This window comes from Loxodonta africana, chromosome 3 (assembly GCF_030014295.1).
Source record: "Loxodonta africana isolate mLoxAfr1 chromosome 3, mLoxAfr1.hap2, whole genome shotgun sequence".
In the NCBI taxonomy this organism is placed as follows: Eukaryota; Metazoa; Chordata; class Mammalia; order Proboscidea; family Elephantidae; genus Loxodonta; species Loxodonta africana.
The window spans coordinates 45,429,776-45,450,998 of NC_087344.1; the positions used below are offsets into that span (position 1 = coordinate 45,429,776).

The 21,223-nt window shown below is 43.2% G+C and overlaps 2 protein-coding genes across 2 annotated transcripts; both read left to right on the plus strand.

Moving 5' to 3' along the window:
* The first annotated feature begins 501 nt into the window (after positions 1-501).
* CENPS (centromere protein S) lies at positions 502-11,083 on the plus strand. The gene is made up of 5 exons (XM_003413474.4): positions 502-671; positions 3,619-3,742; positions 4,677-4,710; positions 7,810-7,876; positions 10,640-11,083. Exons 1-5 carry the CDS (start codon positions 624-626, stop codon positions 10,778-10,780), a joined length of 414 nt encoding a protein of 137 aa, XP_003413522.1. The 5' UTR covers positions 502-623; the 3' UTR covers positions 10,781-11,083.
* Positions 11,084-11,200: 117 nt separating this feature from the next.
* CORT (cortistatin) lies at positions 11,201-20,161 on the plus strand. The gene is made up of 3 exons (XM_003413476.3): positions 11,201-13,677; positions 16,999-17,192; positions 18,187-20,161. The coding sequence occupies exons 2-3, from the start codon at positions 17,097-17,099 to the stop codon at positions 18,403-18,405; spliced, it is 315 nt and encodes a 104-aa protein (XP_003413524.1). The 5' UTR covers positions 11,201-13,677; positions 16,999-17,096; the 3' UTR covers positions 18,406-20,161.
* Positions 20,162-21,223: the final 1,062 nt, after the last annotated feature.

A 21,223-nucleotide genomic window follows, 5' to 3' on the forward strand; every position in this document is an offset into this window, starting at 1 on the left:
TGACAGTATCGTTGGTGATAAAAAACCAGCCAAGCCAAACCCGCTGCCGTCGAGTCGGTCCGGACTCACAGCGAACCTATAGGACACAGTAGAACCGCCCCATACCGTTTCCAAGGTGCGCCTGGTGGATCCGAACTGCCGACCTCTTGGTTAGCAGCCATAGCTCTTAACCTCTACGCCACCAGGGCTTCCTTGTTGGTGACAGGATTATAAAAGCTCACAGTGGATTTTGCAAGTCACACTCAAGTTATAAATGTATGGAATTTACAACAGGGTACTATATTTCATTAGTATTTGTAAATTGTGTGCTATGCATCCTATAACGTACTCTACCTACGCGCACACTTTTTCCCAGAGAACCTGCCGTTAACCACTGTGCCAGGCACTGAGTGAACTGGCCAGTCACGCCCGCGGCGTCACCGGCTGGGGTGGCGCAACGCAGGTGACGAGGCCGGAGCCGACCGCGAAAGAGCCTCCCTGAAGCCGCCGCCTGAGGGCGCATGCGCGCGCCGCAGAGTGCAGCTTCGCGCTCGGTTTTCTCGCGCGGCCACGCGCCGCGGCGGGAAAAATCAGACGGGGCCATCGCAACCTCCACCTCTTTCGGCCCAGGCCGGCCCGCTGTGATGGAGGACGAGGAGGCTGAGGAGCAGCAGCGATTCTCTTACCAACAGGTACAGGAAAACGGGGTTCCGGTTGGGCTGGGAAAGGACGACGTCGAGTTTCTGGAGAGGAAAAGGCCGGAAGTCTCGGCCTGGCTTATCCTAGGTGCCTCTCGGGGTGGTGGGCGCGCACTTTACCAAGGCTGGGCCGCCTCGTGCGCCTGCGCAAGCAGCCCCTGGGGTGCCGCGGGTGGTACTGGGAGGTGGTTTCCACGGCAACGCGGGCCGGAGCTGGGCGTGCTGCTGGGCAGGGAGCGCGCCGGGCCGTTTTAGGGTCCAACTATAGGACGTACGGCGCGGGGTGCCTCCCTAAGCCGAGGAGATACCGCTAGTGGAGCGATTGAGCTTTTGGCTAGTGGTGCCCGGGCACTTGCCACACGCCTGGAGGGTGCTAAGAGTGGGGCACGCCTTGTCCTCCCCTACAACAGCCCGAGGAGGATTCCAGGGACCCTGCGGAGCCGCTTTCTAACGTTGTGACGACTACTCAGTCTCCGCTTCTGTGAAGTGGGGATAGCGACATTACCTATTTCATACAGGGTTGTTGTGAAAGTGGCGTGTGAGCTTTGAGGGAATCCATGTAAAGCACTGAGCACGGTGCTTAGTACGTGAAAGGAGCCGAAATACTGGCTGAGGTGCCTTTTATATTGTCCGTTTTCAGATGGGGAGACTGAGCCTCAGAGAGGATGTTTGGGAGCCTGGATTCAAACCCATCATTCCGTTTCCAGAGCCCATACTTAAGATCTGGGTTCAAACATCGGCTACACCAGCTTACTGGTTGTGTTGACTGGCCAAAACTCAATTTTCTTATACGTAAAATTGGCATAATAATAGCCACTTCTCAGGGTATTTGTGGGTTTTCGGTCATTCCTTAATCAGCACCAGGAATACAGTGTGGCAGAGTCCTAAGTACAAATGACAACAGTGCTGTAAAGAGGTTTAACGCAAAAACCTTTGGAGGCACCCTCAAAAGGGTTAACTGAAGACACACATGAATGAGCTCAATGCATGCGAATTTTCTTCCTATGAAGTGTTCAGGTGTCTCTCTCCTTTTTATTTTGAAATATTCCAACCTTGAGAATAGTTGGAAGAATAGTGAACTGAGCATGAATATGCCCTTCACCTTGTTTCAGCAGTTGTTAACATTTTGCTATATTGCTCCTTTGCTTTTTTTCTTGAATCATTTGAGAATTACAGATACCTTAATACTTTGCCTTTAAACTTTTAATACTTTAGTATGCATCTCTAAAAACAAGGGTACTGTACATAAAATCAATAAATTATAACATTTAGAAATTGTAATATTGATAAAATCCTGTTATCTAGTGTATAGTCCATATTGAAATTTCTCCAGTTGTCCCAAAGATGTTTCTTCTAGTCGTCTTTTTCTTCATCCAGGATCCAATCAAGGATCATGCATTGCTTTTAGTAATACTGTCTCTTTGGTCTTCTCTGGAACAGTTTTCCACCTTCTCTTTGTCTTTCATTATTGATGGTTTTGAAGTGTTAAACAGTGTAGTTGGAGATAAACTTGAGAGCAGGAGCTGTCTTTTTCTTTTTTTGTATTCTTAGCCTCTAGTGCAGAGTCTGGCTCTCAATAGACACTGAATAAGTGCTTCCTGATTAAATAACTAAGGGTGCGGAGATGTTCAATTTTACAGGATTAAGTTCAGGCAGAGAAATTTGAACCTCATTCTCTATTCAGTGGTAAGCCAGTAGAGGACCTCCCCATTCATTCAGCCAACTGTTCTGGGCACTAGGTAAACGGTGATGAGCAAAACTCACAGGTCTTGCCTTTGAGGAGTTTACAGTCTAGTGATTTAGCCACTAAGCACAGTGATGTGAGCAGCATCAAAGAAGGCACCTAGCCCAGGCCAGAGTGGGGAGGAAGGAGGGACAGAGAAAGCTTCCTGGAGCCCGTGAGCACTCAGAAGGATCCATATCCTGTACTCCTTCTCCACACATATCTGAAAAAAATGACCTTAAAAAGTGTTCATCTCTCCCAGATTGATGGTCCATCTGGCCCCTGCTACCAAAGGTCTCAACTTACTTAGACTCCTGATCTCCAAACTAAGGAAGGTCTCCTTGGCCTCTACCCCAGGGTCCTGGGCTGGGGTTTTTGCAGCTCCTCCGCCTCTTGCCTGTACTGTGAGCACTTGCTGGTAGATTGCATGCTATTGTGGGTTCGCTTGTCACCATGTCCAGCTTAGCTGTGTCTCTGCCACAGAGACGGAACACACACAGACAGGGCCTCAACAAAAGTTTGTTGACACAAGACCTTTGCTGAGCTTGTGTAGCATCTATCTTGAGGTTCATCCTCTTCTCTCTCTTGGTACTTTATACCTCTGCGTAGGGAAGAGAGATATTTTCCAGTATCTAAAAATGTTGCTAAGGAGAAGGGAGGGCCCTGCTGATGCTGGCTAACAAACGTCCAAATCAAGAGGGGTGAGATGCACCCTCATGAGCCTTTCCCGGTGTTGTCCTGGTCTTTTTTGAGTCATGCAGGCTTGGGGCTGGCATGAACTTACAGCAGAGAAGTGGAATCCTTGTGGGTTTATTTGATGAACTGCTTTGAGGACAAAATCCCAGACTAGTTTCTCATTGTGTTCTTCCAAACACCTAGCATGTGCCTTTTACTCATAGCAATTCAGCAAATATTTGTGCCATAACTTGAGTAAAGGGAAGCAGATACTTTGCAGGTACCAGTCTGTCTTCTGTCACTACTGGCCTGCCACCTTAATTCCTTATCTTTACCTGACCTAAATCATAACTGTGAAGTAATGTTTCTACAGGGCACTCCAGAGGGTCTCAATTAGTTTATTAGTGCATTTGAAAAGTCACTTGGCCATTATGGGAAATGCTGAAGGAATTAGGCTAAGCAGACCGCTCTCCTTGGTCTTAATTTTTTAAGATGTGGAAAGCTCTTATTTGCAACTTTATCCATGAAACTTTTCCCCCCCAGAGGCTAAAGGCAGCAGTTCACTACACAGTTGGTTGTCTTTGTGAGGAAGTTGCATCAGATAAAGAGATGCAGTTCAGCAAACAGACCATTGCAGCGATTTCGGAGGTGACTTTTCGACAGTGCGGTATGTAGCCATGGTCCCCGTAGATGTGTGTGTGTGTGTATGTATGTATGTGTGTAAGTATGTATGTATGTGTGTAAGTATATAAGTTCTGAGTGAAGTCCTGAAGGTGGATTTTCCCTGGGAGAAATGGGTAAGTGGGTGCTGTGGCATGTATTCCCAAGAGGCAAAGAAGATTCTCATCATGAGCTATTCAATCAATGTATTTGTTTTCCTGGAGGTAAGATTTGGATATTTTATGAAAACAACTATATTTTTTTTTCTATTAAATTAACACTACAGGAGTCCCTGGGTACACAATCAGTTAAATGCCTGACTACTAGCTGAGAGGTTGGCAGTTCGAACCCACTCAGAGGGACCTCAGAAGACAGCCCTGGCAACTGGTTCTACTCCACATGGAGTCACCATGAGCCGGAATCAACTTGACGGCAACTAACAACAGCACGTTAACACTGGGACATCAGCACCTTTATTTTATTGTGTTTTAATAAACTGCTCTGATGCCTGGAACATTAGACATTACATTTTTTATTTCAATGCTTTGTAACATTTTTATACTACCCATAGTTTATTTGGTAGCTGAACTTGTGGCATCGGTATTTGCTTGACTTCAGAGAAAATTAATGCCCTCACAAGCCCTAACTTGTAGCAAAAATTAAAGTTAAAGCATAGTTTCTAGGAACGAAAGGTGTAGCCACAATGAACAGAAGGCTTATAATAAAGGGTAGAAGGTGCAGGGAAGGACAAGGCGTTCGTAATGAATAAAGTGGCTAACGGCGGTTATAAAATGCTTGGGCTGCCTGAAATGGTACTTCCTCACCTTTAAAAGGTTTGTTGTATTAGTCACCGTACTTACTGTAGAACAGACATTTCACTTTTCATCTGTGTGGAACAAGATTGAGGCAATGGGAGCTAAAGTGCATCTCTTCTCTTTCAGAAAATTTTGCAAAAGACCTTGAAATGTTTGCCAGGTGGGTAGAGAACTGGATTATCTGATGCTGTGTTTACCTTCTATTGATATTCTCCATCTGGTGATGTGTTTCAGGAGCACTTTAGCAATTCAATTTTTGGTATTTTGTGGAGGCTCGTGTCTAATTGTGATGCTGCAAGAATGTAATGCCTGCTATAATCACGTCAATTCAAACTTGATTTGCCATTTTTTAAAGTTTTCCAAGTATTTTCTGTTAAAGAACAGAAGTTATTCAGTTCTAGATTAAAAAGATATGAATAATGTCTCCTGGACTCTGAATGTGTGTGGTGTGTATTTTAAAAATGTTTTCTGTGGGGTGGTTTGAAGCTTTGTAGGAGGGAAAAGAGGATGGGACAAAAGGCAATTGCCCCGGGCCTGAGAACGCTCCTTTTGGGGTCTTTCTGCCTCTTTGGTGTTGGGGCGACATTGTGTTGGCAGATATAATTGCTCACAGGTGTACAGATAATGACAGCACCGTCTACAGCCAGAGGCTTTCATTTGCCACGTTTGTCACGACTAAGACATACTCCTTGAAAAGTGGGCGACTTGCTTTCAGTGGGTGAAGCTTTAGCTTTTACAGGTGATTTACGCTCGTCTCTTCAATTAGTACCTTAGGTAATTGAAAACAATTGCAACAAATTGCTTTTATGAAGCAATTTGAATGACTAAGGCCTGAAAGGGCTAAGGCTTTCTAATTTGCTACCATTTCTGACTTGGTGCCAGCTTCTCCCACACTCCGTACTTTTCACCTTGCTCCTATTAGCTCTTTGTTTCTCGGATGAATATTCTGAATGAATTAAAGCAGTAGGTTCTCAGAGGGCAAGCTTTAAATCTTTCCTATTCCTGTATATATTAGTCCCTAAAAACCCCTTAGTATCTTCAACTTGGCCAAAAGGGATGAGATAGTATTATGGGATATTGATAGCTCACATGGCTTATTCATTGTTAACTTATGTGTGGCCCATCGTCTCCCCCATGTCTCCTGAGAAATACATTTATTACCCACACTTGCCATTTCTGTGTTAGCTGTGGAAAAAGACAATGAAATTTTAAAAACAGTTTTCTAAAAATTCTAAAAATGAAGGTGAAATTAGAAATGTTTAGCATTGTGACACTAAGCTTTCACATACTCTGTTTTATAATTACATTAGAGGGTTGATTTTCTTTTGTCGTATATTGTGGGGGAAGTGTGTATGTCTTACGTAGATGGTAAGTGCCATGAGGAAGGAAATTGTCTTTTAAGTGAAAGAGTTTGGATAAAAGCTGTTGAGGGGAGCAAGGTAGTTCAGTAGTAGAATTCTCCTCTTCCGTGAGGGAGACCCAGGTTTGGGTCCGGCCACTATACCTCAAGCACAGCCATCACCCATCTTTCAGTGGAGGTTTTTGTGTTGCGGTGATGCTGAATAGCTTTCAGTGGCGCTTCCAGACTGAGACGGACTAGAAGAAAGGCCTGGTGAAAAGCAGCCCATGAAAACCCTATGGATCACAATGGTCTGATCTGCAACCAATCATGCGGGTGATGCAGGATCGGGCACTGTTTTGTTTCGTTGTGCGTGGGGTTGCCATGAGGCAGAGGCTGAGTCGGCAGCAGCTAACAGCAATAAGAAAAATGTAAATCCAGACATAAATACCGGCAGACAGAGCATCCTGGTTGTGATTGAGACCAGGGCTCTCTCTCTGTGTCCATGGGCGCTTACTAGTCTCCACCCCAGAACATCGGCGGGCTCTCTGTGGCAGCTACTGTATTAGCTTTTGACCTTCTGAGGTGGCTATTGTCATGACAGGCAGATACTATCAGTCATGATGAGATGATATTTGCACACTTAACAGGATGTGTAGGATTAGTTTGGCTGAATTGTGGAGTATAATTTCAGTGTGATTTTATCTTTAACTCAACAGGTATTTAGTGAGGATTTACAACATTCTGGGCGCTTAGTTATTGAGGATACAAAGATGAACCATTCCTACTTATTTTTTGGGAAGTTGGAAATGGAAAGAGAGGCTGTAGTTCAGAATAAACTTATTGAAAAGAGCCTATTATCTCAAATTACCTTTTTTTTGCAGTTTTTTTATCGTTGAGAATATGTACAGCAAAACATACACCAATTCAGTAGTTTTCCGTGTGTACAATTTAGTGACACTGATTACATTCTTCAAGTTGTGCAACCATTCTCACCCTCCTTTTCCTCCCCCGTTAACATAAACTTATTGTCCCCTAAGGTTCCTATCTAATCTTTTGAGTTGCTGTTGTCAATTTGATCCCTTATAGATAGTTCTTAAAAGAGCATAATGCTCAAGGCAGAACTTTCTTACTATTTAAGCGAAACTACTGTTTGGTTTTAAGAAGATTTCAGGGGATATTTTTGGTCCAGTGTTCAAAGATTATTACAGAGCAATAGTTTCAGGGGTTCATCCACCCTCCATGGCTCCATTTGTCAAATTACCTTTTAAAGCAAAGATAGAGGACTGGAATGAGAATTTGGGTCCCAGTTGTGAACAAGAAACAGACTCCAGTTTAAATGACGTTCTTTGCTCTACCTAGGATATGGGTGAGGAAATGCATTAACTCCTTGTTGCGGAATGATGTAGTAGCCTTTTCCTGCGTAAGCCATTTCCTGTAATTTAGTCCTTGGAGAAGAGCTTCAGGATCTTGGTATAAGTGAAACCATGCTTCTTGGAAATTCTTTGTTCTCTATTTCACATCTGCTTAAACAGAGGCATTCTTTGTATTGTGGGACTCTCTCCATTTTTTCTCTCCACTGAAGTTTTACATTGCTCTTCTTGGTTTTTTTGTGACCAAGCAAGTCACTTTTGGAAGAGTTTTAACTGTGCAGACTCTTTTCTTGTATTCCTACTCTTCAGGCACCATTGGCCCTTGGACAGAGGTAGACAGATGGGTTCTGCTTTCTCTTTACTTAATTGGTATCTTGGCTGGTAACTTCACTCATTTTTGTGCCACTGTTGCTTAATGACCTTAATCTAGGAAGATGGGCTCTTAGAAAGCCTTGCTCTTTTGAAGTTTGACCATAGACTTTTGTGTTTCATCAAAACTTGAAATAATACCAAACATTTTAGTGAATTGTTTCTGCCCTTTCTACAGACATGCAAAAAGAAGCACAATTAACACGGAGGATGTGAAGCTCTTAGCCAGGAGGAGCAATTCACTGGTGAGAGATGAATTTCTTTCCTCACTCCCCTTTCCCATCAGAATGCATTATTTCCAATTAATCACTGCAAGCCATGAAGTTATCCCCCAGGGCACTTTGCATTAAAAACTAGAGGTGGTTGACCCATTCAGACCTGCCTATAATTTATGGTCATTCTTTCATTATGATGGACCTTACTAAGCCAATTTCAAGTTTTCTAATCAGCACCCTCTGGATTTTGTAATATCTCAAAACTTTGGTCCCACGTTTCATTTACAGCATGATGTCAGAGACAGGTCACAGACCAGAGTCTGTGGGAATAGTTTCGTTCTGGTGCCCACAATTCTCCTGATGGGCCAAGCGTGGGAGGAGTATGTGTCCGGCCAGGCTGTGCAGGAAAAGGAGCACATTTTCTATCTTTTCAAAGAAGTCTAGAGTTGGAAAGGAACTTAGAAATCATTCTGACCGAGTCCTCATTTTACAGGTGAGGACATTGGCACCAGGGACATCTGATAGTTTCAGGCTGGTCGCTGGGGCCCCTGGTGGATCCAGGACACTTGTGAGGACACCTGACTTGGTCTAATGCTGATAGTTAAACTAGTTTATGCTCCTTCCTGTAATACGAGCTCCACGAGGGCAGGGGTTTCTATCTCTCTGCTCTCCGTTCCATCTGCAATGCTTAGAACAGTGCCTGGTGCGGAGTACTTAGGTGCTTCATAAATGCTTGTTGTGTGACTTTGGATAGCACTTGACAGTTTACGCGGAACTTTTATAGATACTATTTCATGTATGTTATTTAATCTTCACAATCACCCTGTGAGGGTGTATTCGTTTCCTAGGGCTGCCTAGGAAAAATAACCATAAACTGGGTAGCCTAAAAAAACATGAATTTATTTTCTCACAGTTCTGGAGGCAGGACGTCCAAAATCAAGGTGTTAGCAGCACCATGCTCCCTCTGCAGTCTCTAGGGGAAGGATCTTTCCTTGCCTCTTTCAGCTTCTGGTAGCCCCAAGGCGTTCCTTGGTTTGTGGCTGCATGACTCCAATTTCTGGTGCTTCTCTCCAGTCTTCTGTCTCCACATGGCATCTTCCCTGTGTGTCTGTCTCCTCTTCATGTAAGGACACCAGTCATTGGATTTAGGGCCCACCCGACTCCAGTATAACCTCATCTTAACTAATTACATCTGCAAAGATCCCGTTTCTAAAGTAGGTCACATTCTGATGTTATGAGTGGACATGAATTGGGGTGTGGGGGTGGGCATGATCCAACCCTGTAGAACAGAGGGTTAGGATAACACAACTTATTAGCCTCATTTTACAAACTAGGCAACTGAAGTTCAGTAACCTTCTAAAGTTAAATATGAAGCTCTCTGAGTGGGTTGATAGTTGGACCTTTGTCTTCAAACCCTGACTCTAATGCTGTTTCCATTGTGCTGTCTTCTTTCCCTCTGCTTGTCTAATATCCTTTCTCCGAAGTTTAAAGTCAAGGTTAAGGATAATGTGATTCCTAGGTAACATAGCTAAGGTGCTTGGTGGTTCTGTGTATTAGTGGAAAGACATTTCTCTCTCTTCATAAATTCTCTACAGTGTCATAACTTGGTCTGCTTCAGAGACCAGTTTCTAAGAACATTCAAAGGAATGTTCAAGGCAAGTCATCTTACAATATTAATTGGAAAGTCATCTGCTGATTGCATATTTGTTTACCTTAGAATGTTGTTTTTATTTTGTACTCTTAATGTTTTTTTATCTGTCACAACCTTATGACCAAAGAGTTGTAGTGAAATTTACACATTTGACTAAGTCATCTGTGAGGGCAGAGGCCTTGTCTTATTTACCTTGTATCCCCAGTACTTGGTACATCGTAGTTGCTCTGTAAATTTTAGCTGAATAAGTTTAGGGGGATGGTGATTGTTATTTGTGCTTTGTAGAGCATATCTGTGATTGACATGCCTTATACAAGCTCCAAGTTTTAATTCTTTTGATTGTCAAGGAACTTCTACATTGGAGTATGTCTTAGTTATCTAGCGCTGCTATAATAGAAATACCACAAGTGGATGGCTGTAACAAAGAGAAATTTATTTCCTCACAGTAAAGTAGGCTGAAAGTACAAATTCAAGGCGTCAGCTCCAGGGGAAGGCTTTCTCTCTCTCTCAGCTCTGGAAGAACGTCCTTGTCCTCAATCTTCTCATGGTCAAGGAGCTTCTCAGGCGCAGGGACCCTGGGTCCAAAGGATGCACTCTGTTCCTGGTGCTGCTTTCTTGGTGGTATGAGGTCCCAAACTCTCTGCTTGCTTCCTTTTCCTTTTATCTCTTGAGAGATAAAACGTGGTGCAGGCCACACCCCAGGGAAAATCCCTTTACGCTGGATCAGGAATGTGGCCTGAGCAAGGGTGTTACATCCTACCCTAATCTTCTTTAACTACGGGCAGAGATTATGATCTATAATACATAGAAAAATCACAAAATGGAGGACAACTACACATGGCCTAACCATGTTGACACACATTTTTGGGGGACGCAATTCAATCCATTACAGAGTATACTGCTTAGAAGATATACGAGTAGCAGTGAATTAATTTTTGCATTGATTCCTTTTTCTAGGAAAAAAATGAAGTTGTATTAAGCCTAAGAAATGTAATCCAAGTTTTTCCACCCAAATTCTTTGAGTGGGAATGGTAGGGGAAGATGTAGGTTTTATTTTTTAGATTAATAAAAATGGTTTTACAATCAGGTACAAATACAATTCTTTCACTTATTATTAATTTTTTTTTTTTTTTTTTTTGTAGCTAAAATATATCACAGAGAAAAATGAAGAGATTGCTCAGTTTAACCTGGAACAAAAGGCAAAGAAGAAAAAGAAGTTCGAGAATGGAAACAAAGATTCAAGGGAGCTGGCAGAGGCTGGAGTAGTGGAAAGTGAGAATTAGACTTAACGCCACTTGGAAAAGCAGTCTTCAGCAGTTAGAGCCACCCAGAGATGCGTATTGTCACAAAGGGGATTCTAAGTGGAGATTAGGAAAAAAAGGCCAGGAGGCTTTTTGTCCTATATTCTCTAAGTCATTGACTTCAAAAGCTACTTGAAAAGAGAACTAGAAACTCTTAAGATATTCCCATGTTTTACTTAAGCACGTAAAAAAGGTATTATCTTTGAATGGTATGTTAGAAATGGTATCTGTTGAAATTAGAATGGTGTTAGAAATTAAACACGGTCAGCTTTTTAGAGCAAAAAATCTTCGTTGTTGTTGTTATTTTTTTTTAATTCTCTTACGTAATTTTCCAGGCTAAATGACAGTCTCTGAAAGATAAATGAGCAAAGCTGTATTCATTTAGCTCTTCTGATGAGCAATGTTAGGATATTGTTTTAAGCCCATGTCACCTGTGATCACAGGTAAAAAGGTGGATGTTAGGAAATGGTCCTTTTTACTTTTTGGAGGTGATTTCCTCCAGTAACACACTTTGTGTAACATTTCTCTGGCTATTTTGTTATTAAACTGTGGTTCTTCTGGGCAGAAGTACAATCCAGGACTGCTCCTCCAAGACGCTTCAGTGTTTTGTCCTCTCTTTTTTGTGAGATGCTTCCAAGAGCCCAGTTCTGTCTTCACTTCACTCGGGGATTTCTTTGAGGTCCAGGGTATGCCTCTTCCTTTAGGGGCAGTCAGGGCAAAGAGAGGGTACTGGCCTTGACAGAGCCCTTCCTGTGTGCCAGGCACTGCACTGGGGGCTCCCTTGAATCTTCACAGCTCTATCAGGGTAGATCTGATTATCCCCATTTTTTGACAAGCAGACAAACTTGATGAGAGTAACCAGCTGCCCAAGGTCACCAGACTATTGATTAGTAGAGATGGTATTCACGTTCAGGGGTGCTGACTCTAGTGGGCATGAGAGAAAGGGGCAGGCATCTTGGATAGAATTTTTACCACCCATGTCCAAATATGATGAGCAAAAGACACCTTAAAGTCTGACTCTCAAAGGCAGATGCTAAGCCATGGCTGTAGGAAAGCAGTGACTTCAAATTTCATGACTTCGGGTTCTGCAACTAACCATTTCAATCTTAGGTAATAATTGTAACATCTGTGTGTCACACCAGTGAAAGAAAAGCCGATCATAAAGTCTTCCAGCATTATTTCAGCCAGAAAGCTGTAAGCAGCTTCATCTTTGGATAAGCTCGCTTTAAACCCCTCATCAAGAAGAGTTTATAGAATAGGTACCAGTGGACTTTTCAAAGGCCAAATGGGTCTAGATTTGCATCCTGGTTCTGCAACTCTAGTAACTGACTTTCTGAAACTTTGTGTTCTTATCAGTGAAATAGGGTTAAAAATACTTCCCAGCAAGGTTGTACATGACAAAGGAAATGGGTAGAAACTATCATAACGCATCTTACGTTTATAGATTTCTATAGCTCCTGAAACTCAGTATCTACACGGCTAGAAATGGTGAAGCCATGTGCATGGGTGTCCTCACTCCTGGTTGGCACAAGTATGTTAACATGAGGTTTTCTAACCAAATGAGAGTATAGGCTTGACTTTCATATAATCTTCTGGTTTGTTTGGCATATTTATGCATGTCCCGTTTGTATTTTGGAAACCCTGGTGGCGAAGTGGTTAAGTGCTATGGCTGCTAACGAAGAGGTCGGCAGTTCGAATCCACCAGGTGCTCCTTGGAAACTCTATGGTGCAGTTCTGTGCTGTCCTATAGGGTCTCTATGAGTCAGAATCGACTTGACCGCAGTGAGTCTGTGTGTGTGTGTGTGTGTGTGTGTCTGTATTTTAGACAGTGGTCTTAGAACACATTTTTCAGGGATTAAAACAGGAATGACCAGACTGTAAGGAATCGCTGACTCTGCTCCCCATGTTCTCACAAGCCTCCTCATTCCCACTACGCATTCCAATGAGGGATTAGTTACTCTGGAAGTTCCAAGGTGATGTTGGTCACCCTTTACCACTCCATCTCCGGCAGAAAGGAGCTCTAGAGGGCCCTTCTCAGTGAGCTTGCTTCCTCAGAGGCCTGGAAGCTCATCTGAACTTTCACAAGACCTACAGATGACTAACCATATAAAGAAGCAGATGTCTTTGAAATACATTGAAACTCTATCCTAACGTGTAGTTTGGTGCAATTTGCATTTAAAACATTTGTTGTCTTCTTGATTACACCAGTTCCTCAAAAAGCTGGAAACAAGATTCTATGTTAATTTTTTATTACTGACATCAGCTAGAGCCAAGGCAGTTTCAAAATGTTCCCTTCTGTACCCAGCAGCAGCTGGAATGCACTGCAAGAGGTACGCTGGCTTGTCTGCACCTAATACCTTAAAACCCAAATGTCTAATAAAGGTTAATCAGGCCATGCTTCTTCTCTTTCCTAAATTTATAGAATCTAGAAAGAATCTGTAGAGATCACTTAGTCCAACCTCCAACATAGGAACCAACCTAGGAACCCATTCACCAACGTTCCTGACATATGGTTCCCCAGGCTCTGTTGAACTCCTCCAAGTACAGAGAGCTCATTACTACACCAGGGATAGAGTGCTCTTTCCATTATTGGATACTCTAATTGTTACAAGATTCTTACATATACAGAGAAAAATCTTCCACCTTCTAATTTCTATCTAGGTACTAGTTCTGCCCTCGAGAGGAAGCAATCTTTGTCTTCCTGGATGATGCAAACAGTTAATGCTCTCAGCTGCTAATTGAAAGGTTGGAGGTTTGAGTACACCCACAGTTACCTTGGAAGAAAGGCCTGGTGATCTACTTCCGAAAAATCAGCCACTGAAAACCCTATGGAGCACCGATGGGGTCGCCATGAGTCGGAGTTGATTCAGTGGCAACTGGTATGTTGGTGGTGTGTGTTTTTCAAAAGAATTCAGTACTGAGTTCCCTTTAATCAAAGCTCCCATTGTATATCTTTTCAGAAATATACATTATTGCATAAAACATTAAATTATCAGCTCCATGAGGGCAGACTTTGGGGTGCTGCACAGTGATCACTCATCACCTTCTCTAGTGTCTGGCATGTGAAAGGCACCCCATGAGTACTTGTCCCCTGTAATCTAACTAAGATGTGCTCCTGGGATTTGGAGCAGCCCTTGCTCACATTACGTGGCTGTAATCAGGGATTCCTAGCGTTTGGCAGTAGGCGCCCTTTGTACTGATGGGAGAGTAAGTGATTGGGGCTGTCTTTTTAACAATTCCTTACATGCACTGGCTGTCTGCTGTGTGTTCTGCTTGTGTTAAGTGCTTTAATGATCCCCTTCGGTCCTCAAAACAACTCTACGAAGTAGGTAGTAGGTACTGTTTCCCCATTTTATAGGTGAGGAAACTGGGAGCACCAAGAGGTTGATTAAATGGTAATGCCAGGGATCTAGTCTAGATCCCTCACCTTTAAATGCTAAAGTATGTTGCCATCTTGAAAACAGTAGTAAAATAGTATGCGGCCTTCCCCAACCTGCAGCACACAACCTTCCTCAGCACACTTACTATTCCGCTGGAAATTTACATCTTTTCTTTCATTTGTAGAGTATGTATCCTATCCCCCTAGCTAGAATATAACGGCTCTGTGAGGGTGTGGGTAAGGACCAGCTGCTCAGAAAGTTGGAGTCCATTGACTAAAATCTGCAAAAATAGGGATATGAATTTTTCATCTGCAAGAACACCTCAAAATTTTAATGCCATTTGTGGAAATTGTTGTTAGGTGCTGTCAAGTCAGTTCTGACTCATAGCAACCCTATGTACAACAGAATGAAACGGTGCCCGGTCGTGTGCCATCCTCCCAGTCGTTATGCTTGAGCCCATCGTTGCAGCCACTGTGTCAGTTCATCTCGTTGAGGGTCTTCCTCTTTTTCCCTGACCCTCTACTTTACCAAGCATGATGTCCTTCTCCAGGGACTGATCCCTCCTGACAACATGTCCAAAGGGTGTGAGACGCAGTCTCGCCATCCTTGCTTCTAAGGAGGGTTCTGGGTGTACTTCTTCCAAGACAGATTTGTTCATTCTTTTGGCAGTCCATGGTATATTCAGTATTCTTCGCCAGCACCACAACAAAGGCATCAGTTCATTTTTGGTCTTCCTTACTCCTTGTCCAGCTTTCACATGCATAGGAGGTGGTTGAAAACACCATGGCTTGGGTTAGGCGCATCTTAGTCTTCAAGGTGACATCTTTGCTTTTCAGTACTTTAAAGAGGCCTTTTGCAGCAGACTTGCCCAATGGAATACGTCTTTTGATTTCTTGACTGGTGCGTCCATGGATGTTGATTGCGGATCCAAGGAAAATGAAATTCATGAGAACTTCAGTCTTCTCTCTCTTTATCTTCATGTTGCTTATTGGTCCAGTTGTGAGAATTTTTATTTTCCTTATGTTGAGGCATAATTCCTACTGAAGGCTGTGGTCTTTGATCTTCATCAGTGCTTCAAGTCCTCGTTCAGCAAGCAAGGTTGTTTCATCTGCATAACGCAGGTTGTAAATGTGGGAATTACCTTAGTCAAAAAAATTATACTGGTATAGAAAAAAAAGGACTAAGCAACAAATGGTCATCAGGTCATGCTAATTTTACCTAGAATCCTAAAATAATCTAACAGACAGCCTGTGGCAAAGTGAAATTTAAGGTCTAGATTTCCCTTTGTGAAGGGGTGTGAACCAGGACTTTGGAAAACTGAAAACGGCATTGCTCACTTCTGGAGAGCTGTCACTTCTCTGTTTGCTGCACTTCAGTTTTTCAGTTTAGAGCTTTGTCTCGGATATTCATGTTCCCTAAGTATGTTTGAGGGGCAGTGGTGGTTCAGTGGTAGAATTCTTGCCTTCCATACTGAAGACCTGGATTCAGTTCCTGGCCAGTGCACCTAAAGCACAGCCACCACCTGTCAGTGGGTTTGTGTGTTGTTATGATGCTGAACAGGTTTCAGCAGAGCTTCCAGACTAAGACAGACTCGGAAGAAAGGCCTGGCGATCTATGTGAGAAAATCAGCCAGTGAAAACCCTAATGGTCTGATCTGCAACCAGTCATGGGGATGGCTCAGGACAGGGCAGCAAAGGGTTGCCATAAGTCGGGGGCAGCCTGACAGCAGCTAACAACCAGCATGTTGAGATAGATGTCTCAAATCTGACAAGCTGTCTTCAGTTGGGTGAAGGGGGTTTATGCATTTGTTGGTGAGATGCTGAAACTCGGACCTGTGAGGAAATGCCAGGAGGCGGCAGTCAAGGACCTAAGGTTCTGCATTTCCCAGCCATGGCAATGGCTTCCGGAGGAGAGTGAGCCCCTGGGAGCTGGGCAGGTGCAGGGCACGCCAGAGTTTCTGTGTTTGTGGGGACTAGGATCAGAGTAAGAAGACGTTACACCTGATACACACATACAATGTGAAACAGTATTTATGTTACTACACGTGGCATACTGTTATCTTTTCTGTTCATTTCATTAAAACAAAGTGCTGGCTTATGACCCACTAGTGAGTGGTTACCTGCAGCTTGAAAATCACTAGGTTAGAGTCTTGTATACCACACTCAGCATCACCTGGGAGCTTGTTAGAAATGCAGACTATCAGCCCCCACCACCACTCACCTACTGCATCAAAATCCGTATTTAAGGTGATTTCACGTACACTTTACAATTTGAGCAGGCCTGGGCTAGCGCACAGTGTGTCTGGCCTGCTGGGCTGAGAGGGAGCGCTGGGTAGTGTCCGTCAGGGGCGTCCTTGCCTGCAACTGGCTGACACTAGTGGATGCTGTCAAAACGTTGCTGTGAGACCTCATCAGCTCTTTGTTTCTTCTGCCTGTGACAGATTCAGTCATACTTTATGTGGGCAACGTTTCAGATGTTAAGCTCCTTATCCAAGGCTAATTTTATATTATGTTAAATCACTTGGTTTTGTTCTCATGACTTCCTGCTTGCCATAGGCATAATTACGAGGAAGTAGTACTTCTTTAGAAGCAAGTGCACATGCATTCCAAATTAAGAGCAAATTCACTCTAAACGCAGGAAAAGACCTGAGGCTTTAATTAAGGGGTTAAATCCAATCCAAAAGCGCTTTGGGGGGCACTGATTGCTGGGGCGAAATGCGTCACTGCTTGAGAGTGAGGAAAGGGGGGTATGGCTTTAGATATGTATATATATCAAAAAACAGGGCTGGAGGTTGAGCTTAAACCCCCACTCTACCCACAGTCCCCAAAGAAGAGACCCAAATCCACAAAACGGCGATTTCAGAGTTACCAAGAAGGTGAGCAGCAGCAGGGCTGGAGAGCCGTGCCCGTGGCCTCAGAATGCCGCTGACCCTCTGCCTCCTGCTGATGCTTCCAGGGGCCACGGCCATCGCCACCCTGCCCCTGGGGGACAGCCTCCCTGGCACAGACAGTGGGGTGAGTACAGGTCCAGGCACAGGCCAGCCCACTTTTCTGTATGTCTGTCTGTCTGCTGTATGTTTGGCCACATCTGTGGATTCTCCAGCACCTCACGTCTTAGAGCCTGTGGGTCCGTGTGCTGAGTTCGTGAATAGGAGAGAAGGCAGGGCTGAGCTCTGTCATGTCCCCACGGTACTAGGATACCCCCTTTTGGACCTTTGAAGTTGGCTAGAAACCTGCCGGTCTTTGCAGTGTGATTATGCCAGCCTACTGCAGCGGTCAAGGTGCTGTCTGTGCAGCCACGCCTGCTTCTGGAGCCTGAATTTAGACATACAGCGTGTGTCTTCACTGGCCCAGATTAATTGACATCATTACATTTCCATTGTGAGAATTTGTAACTTCATGAGGTGATTTACTGCTCTCTTTTTTCCATTTTGAAAAAGTTCCAAGAAAGAGTACATAAACTTGACCATTAAAAATGGATTTTTCTCTAAAATTACCAGACGAGTTTCAGACAGGTCATTTATCACCAGGTTACTCCTAGACTCTTTCTAAGGAATTTGAAAGGCTAGGCTCTATAGCCTCCCAAGTTATAGTCTCAAAAACTACTGCCTCAAAGAGAAATTCGTGGACAGCCAGGAATATGACCAAAGATGGAAAAAACAAGCAAAATAAGCCTGATCTGACTCAGGGGGCTTCTTGGTGGCTAGTCGCTTGACAGGGGAAGATGATATATTTCCTTAGCTGTCTAATGAGGACCTCAACAGAAGTTCTTTAAGGGCAAAACAAGCTTTTTTTTTTTTTCTCCTTGACTGAGAACTGTCACCTTTCTTTTCTCAGGCATTTTCTTCCAGGCCTTCTCTTCACTTTCCCACCCCTTAGATGGAATGTGCTTTATTGTTTAGAACATCTTTCTTCCTGTTAAAATCAGAAAAATGTTCTGTATCTTTCAATGCTGGCTGAACCCGATAGCTGATTTTTCTTTCCTTTGCCATTTGCTTCTTTTTAAAAGCATCTACAGGAAGTGGTGGAAATAAAGAAAAATGGCCTCTTGACTTTCCTAGCCTGGTGGAACGAGTGGACCTCCCAGGCCGGGACAGTGCCCTTCCTGGGTGGGGAGGCGAGAAAGGTGGCCAAGCGGCAGGATGGCCTGCCCCCTCCGCAGGCCACACGCCGAGAGAAAGCTCCCTGCAAGAATTTCTTCTGGAAGACCTTCTCCTCCTGCAAGTAAAACTCGGCTCGTGATCACTCCTGCAGGGAAGTGTAATGATGGACTGAAATAAAATGAGTTAAGCAGCAGTGACGTTTCTTCTTCTTTTTTTAATTGTATTGTTGTGAAAGTATACCTAACAAAACACAATCCATCTCAGCAATTTCTGCATGTACAACATGTCCAGTTCAGTGACATCGGTCATATTCTTCAAGTTGTGCACTCCTGGTAACCACTACTAATCTTTGGTTCTATATATTTGCTTATTTCATATAAGTGAGACTGACTTATTTCACTCAGCATAAAGTTTTCAAGGTTTATCCATGTTGCGGCATATGCGTGAGGACTTCGTTTATTGATAGCTGAGTAATATTCCATTGTGTGTATGAACCACACTTTATTCATTCATCTGTTGATGGACATTTTGGTTGTTCCCTCCCACCTTTTGGCTATTGTTAAAGTGCTGCAGTGGATGTTGGTGTACAGGCTTCTGTTTGTGTTGCTTCCTTCACTTTTTCTGGGTTCTTATAGAATTGGGATTCCTGGGTCCATTCCTTCACACATGCTATCTTTTCTTTCCCATGTAATTTGAAACATACTTTTAATTTAAACTTGAGTAACACTCCAAAATGACAGTGTCTAGAGTAATTTGGAGCCCAAAGTGAACATTTTTTATTAAAATTTTCATAGCTTTTAAATTTTTAATGATGTCTTTTCTACACAGTGCTATCTCTTTCTTACCTTCTTTAGTTCGGTTAATAAAGCATTTTGCTTGTACCTGGTGGAAAAAAAAATTTTTTTGTAGCTTTACTACTTCCATCCTCAGTGCAGCCATTGGGAAGCTTTTATCTCCATCCTCCTTTCTTCGATGTAAAATAGCTAAAGGCTACATGTTTCAGAGTTCAGTATAACATCTTAGTTTATTTTGATGTACAGTGTCTAATTTAAAAAATATTTTCCTCACATTAAAAGCAAATTTTCTTTCACATTGTGCTCAAAGAGCAGAATGATTATTCCCCGTGTTTTAACTAAAATGAATTTTAAATAAATGTTATGCTATTGAACAGATACCAGCCTCATGCTGATGTGCTTAAAGAGGAACATTCAAACCTGCCGTTAGGAAATGCCCATTTTGATTAGAGTCCTTATGTTAATTTCTTATAATTATTTTCATGGAGCTTCAAACTTGCTCTGTGAGGACTGAAGTCTACTTCTAAGAGTTTTTTGTTGTTAGTTGCAGTTGAGTCTGTTCTGACTCATGGCAACCCCACGTGTGCAGAATAGAACTGCTCTGTAGGGTTTTGAAGGCTGTGACCTTTTGGAAGCAGATTGCCAGGTCTGTCTTCTGAAGCACCTTTGGGTGGGTTCAAACTGCCAACCTTTTGGCTAGTACGCAAGTACTTAAATGTTTGTGCCACCCAAACCCAAACCAAACCCACCGCTGTTGAGTCAATTCTAACTCACAGCGACCCTATAGGGAAGACAACTGCCCCATAGGGTTTTCAAGGCTGTAATCTTTACTGGAGCAGACTGCCACATCTTTCTCCCACGGAACAGCTGGTAGGTTCGAACCATTGATCATTTGGTTAGCAGCTGAGGGCTTTAACCACTGCACCACCCAGGGACTCCTTATAAAAGTATTATCCCAAACCAAACACAATGATCAGTGCTGTTGCCCTCCCTGTAGCCTGCCTACATCAAAGTGCAGTCTGTCCCAAGTATCCAGACTTCGTTCAGTGATAAGTAGATACGTGTTGTGTATATAATTGTCATATTAATTTCCCCTTTCCTCAACAATTTTCACAGAGGTGACAGTGAATGAGGGTTGAAAGAAGGGAAAATGTTTCCACTGACTGCAATGTAATGCAGAGCAGCTGCCAAACTGCACAGTGACCCGGACTTGGGTCTGCTCAGATGAAGTTGGGACTGAACAGGTCCCTCAGTTTCAGAACCCTTATCCAACCTTTAATTCTCTCCCATAGCACTGAAATCTTGCTTGAAAACACAATGTTTTTTAAGACTCTGAATTGTAGACTCTAAAGGAAACTTCCAGTGTGAAGGTTTTCAGATGTGAAACTTTAGAACTTAGTTTAAAATTCAGAGAACTTTTAAACTAAAATTGATAAAATTCACACCTGGGGTTACGGAAATTTTCTGAAGGTAGAGGCCGAACATGGGAAAAAAGGGCAGAAGCTGGCGGAATGCACTGTACTATCCTCTTCTCTGGACTCCAGGGGAGCAGGCTCACAGAGTAGGACTGCTGACCATTCTATTCTGTTTTCCACAGAGCTGAGCTCATATTCATAATTACTGGCTGAGTAAAGTATAATGTGAGGGAAGAGCCGTAATAGCATCCACGTTTCCAAACACAGCAGCTTTCAGAGACCAGTAACTGGGTCAGTGCACTGGTGGAAGATGCCTGCCTGAAAGGCCAGCCAACCTTCAGAACTTTGTCTTCTAAGATTTTTCTAGGTGAAAAAACTGCACATTGTTTTGCAGCCTAAATTGGGGCTATACATGTACAGTCCTTAAGATTGGAAATTTTAACTTTTAATTAAGTAATATATGAAGGATAATGAGGCTAGTAATGTAGCAAAAACTGCCAGTTGCTGTTGAGTTGATTCTGACTCATGTTGGTCTTGTGTATGTCAGAGTAGAACCGTCCTCTAAAGGGTGTTCAATAGCTGATTTTTCGGAATTAGTTTGTCAAGGCTTTCTTTTGAGGTGCCTCTGGGTGGACTTGAACTGCCAACCTTTATGTCAGTACTACACCACCCAGGGACTCCACAGTAATAATACTGTCTGCCTTAGTTGAGGGGACTTGACAGCACTGGCTGCA

Excerpts from the sequence above, each read along its gene's own strand:
- CENPS (XM_003413474.4), top strand. The coding sequence starts at position 624 with ATGGAGGACGAGGAGGCTGAGGAGCAGCAGCGATTCTCTTACCAACAG. Across the intron at positions 3,743-4,676 it reads GGTGACTTTTCGACAGTGCG|AAAATTTTGCAAAAGACCTT; the intron begins GTATGTAGCCAT and ends CTTCTCTTTCAG. Across the intron at positions 7,877-10,639 it reads CCAGGAGGAGCAATTCACTG|CTAAAATATATCACAGAGAA; the intron begins GTGAGAGATGAA and ends TTTTTTTTGTAG.
- CORT (XM_003413476.3), top strand. The coding sequence starts at position 17,097 with ATGCCGCTGACCCTCTGCCTCCTGCTGATGCTTCCAGGGGCCACGGCC. Across the intron at positions 17,193-18,186 it reads TCCCTGGCACAGACAGTGGG|CATCTACAGGAAGTGGTGGA; the intron begins GTGAGTACAGGT and ends TCTTTTTAAAAG.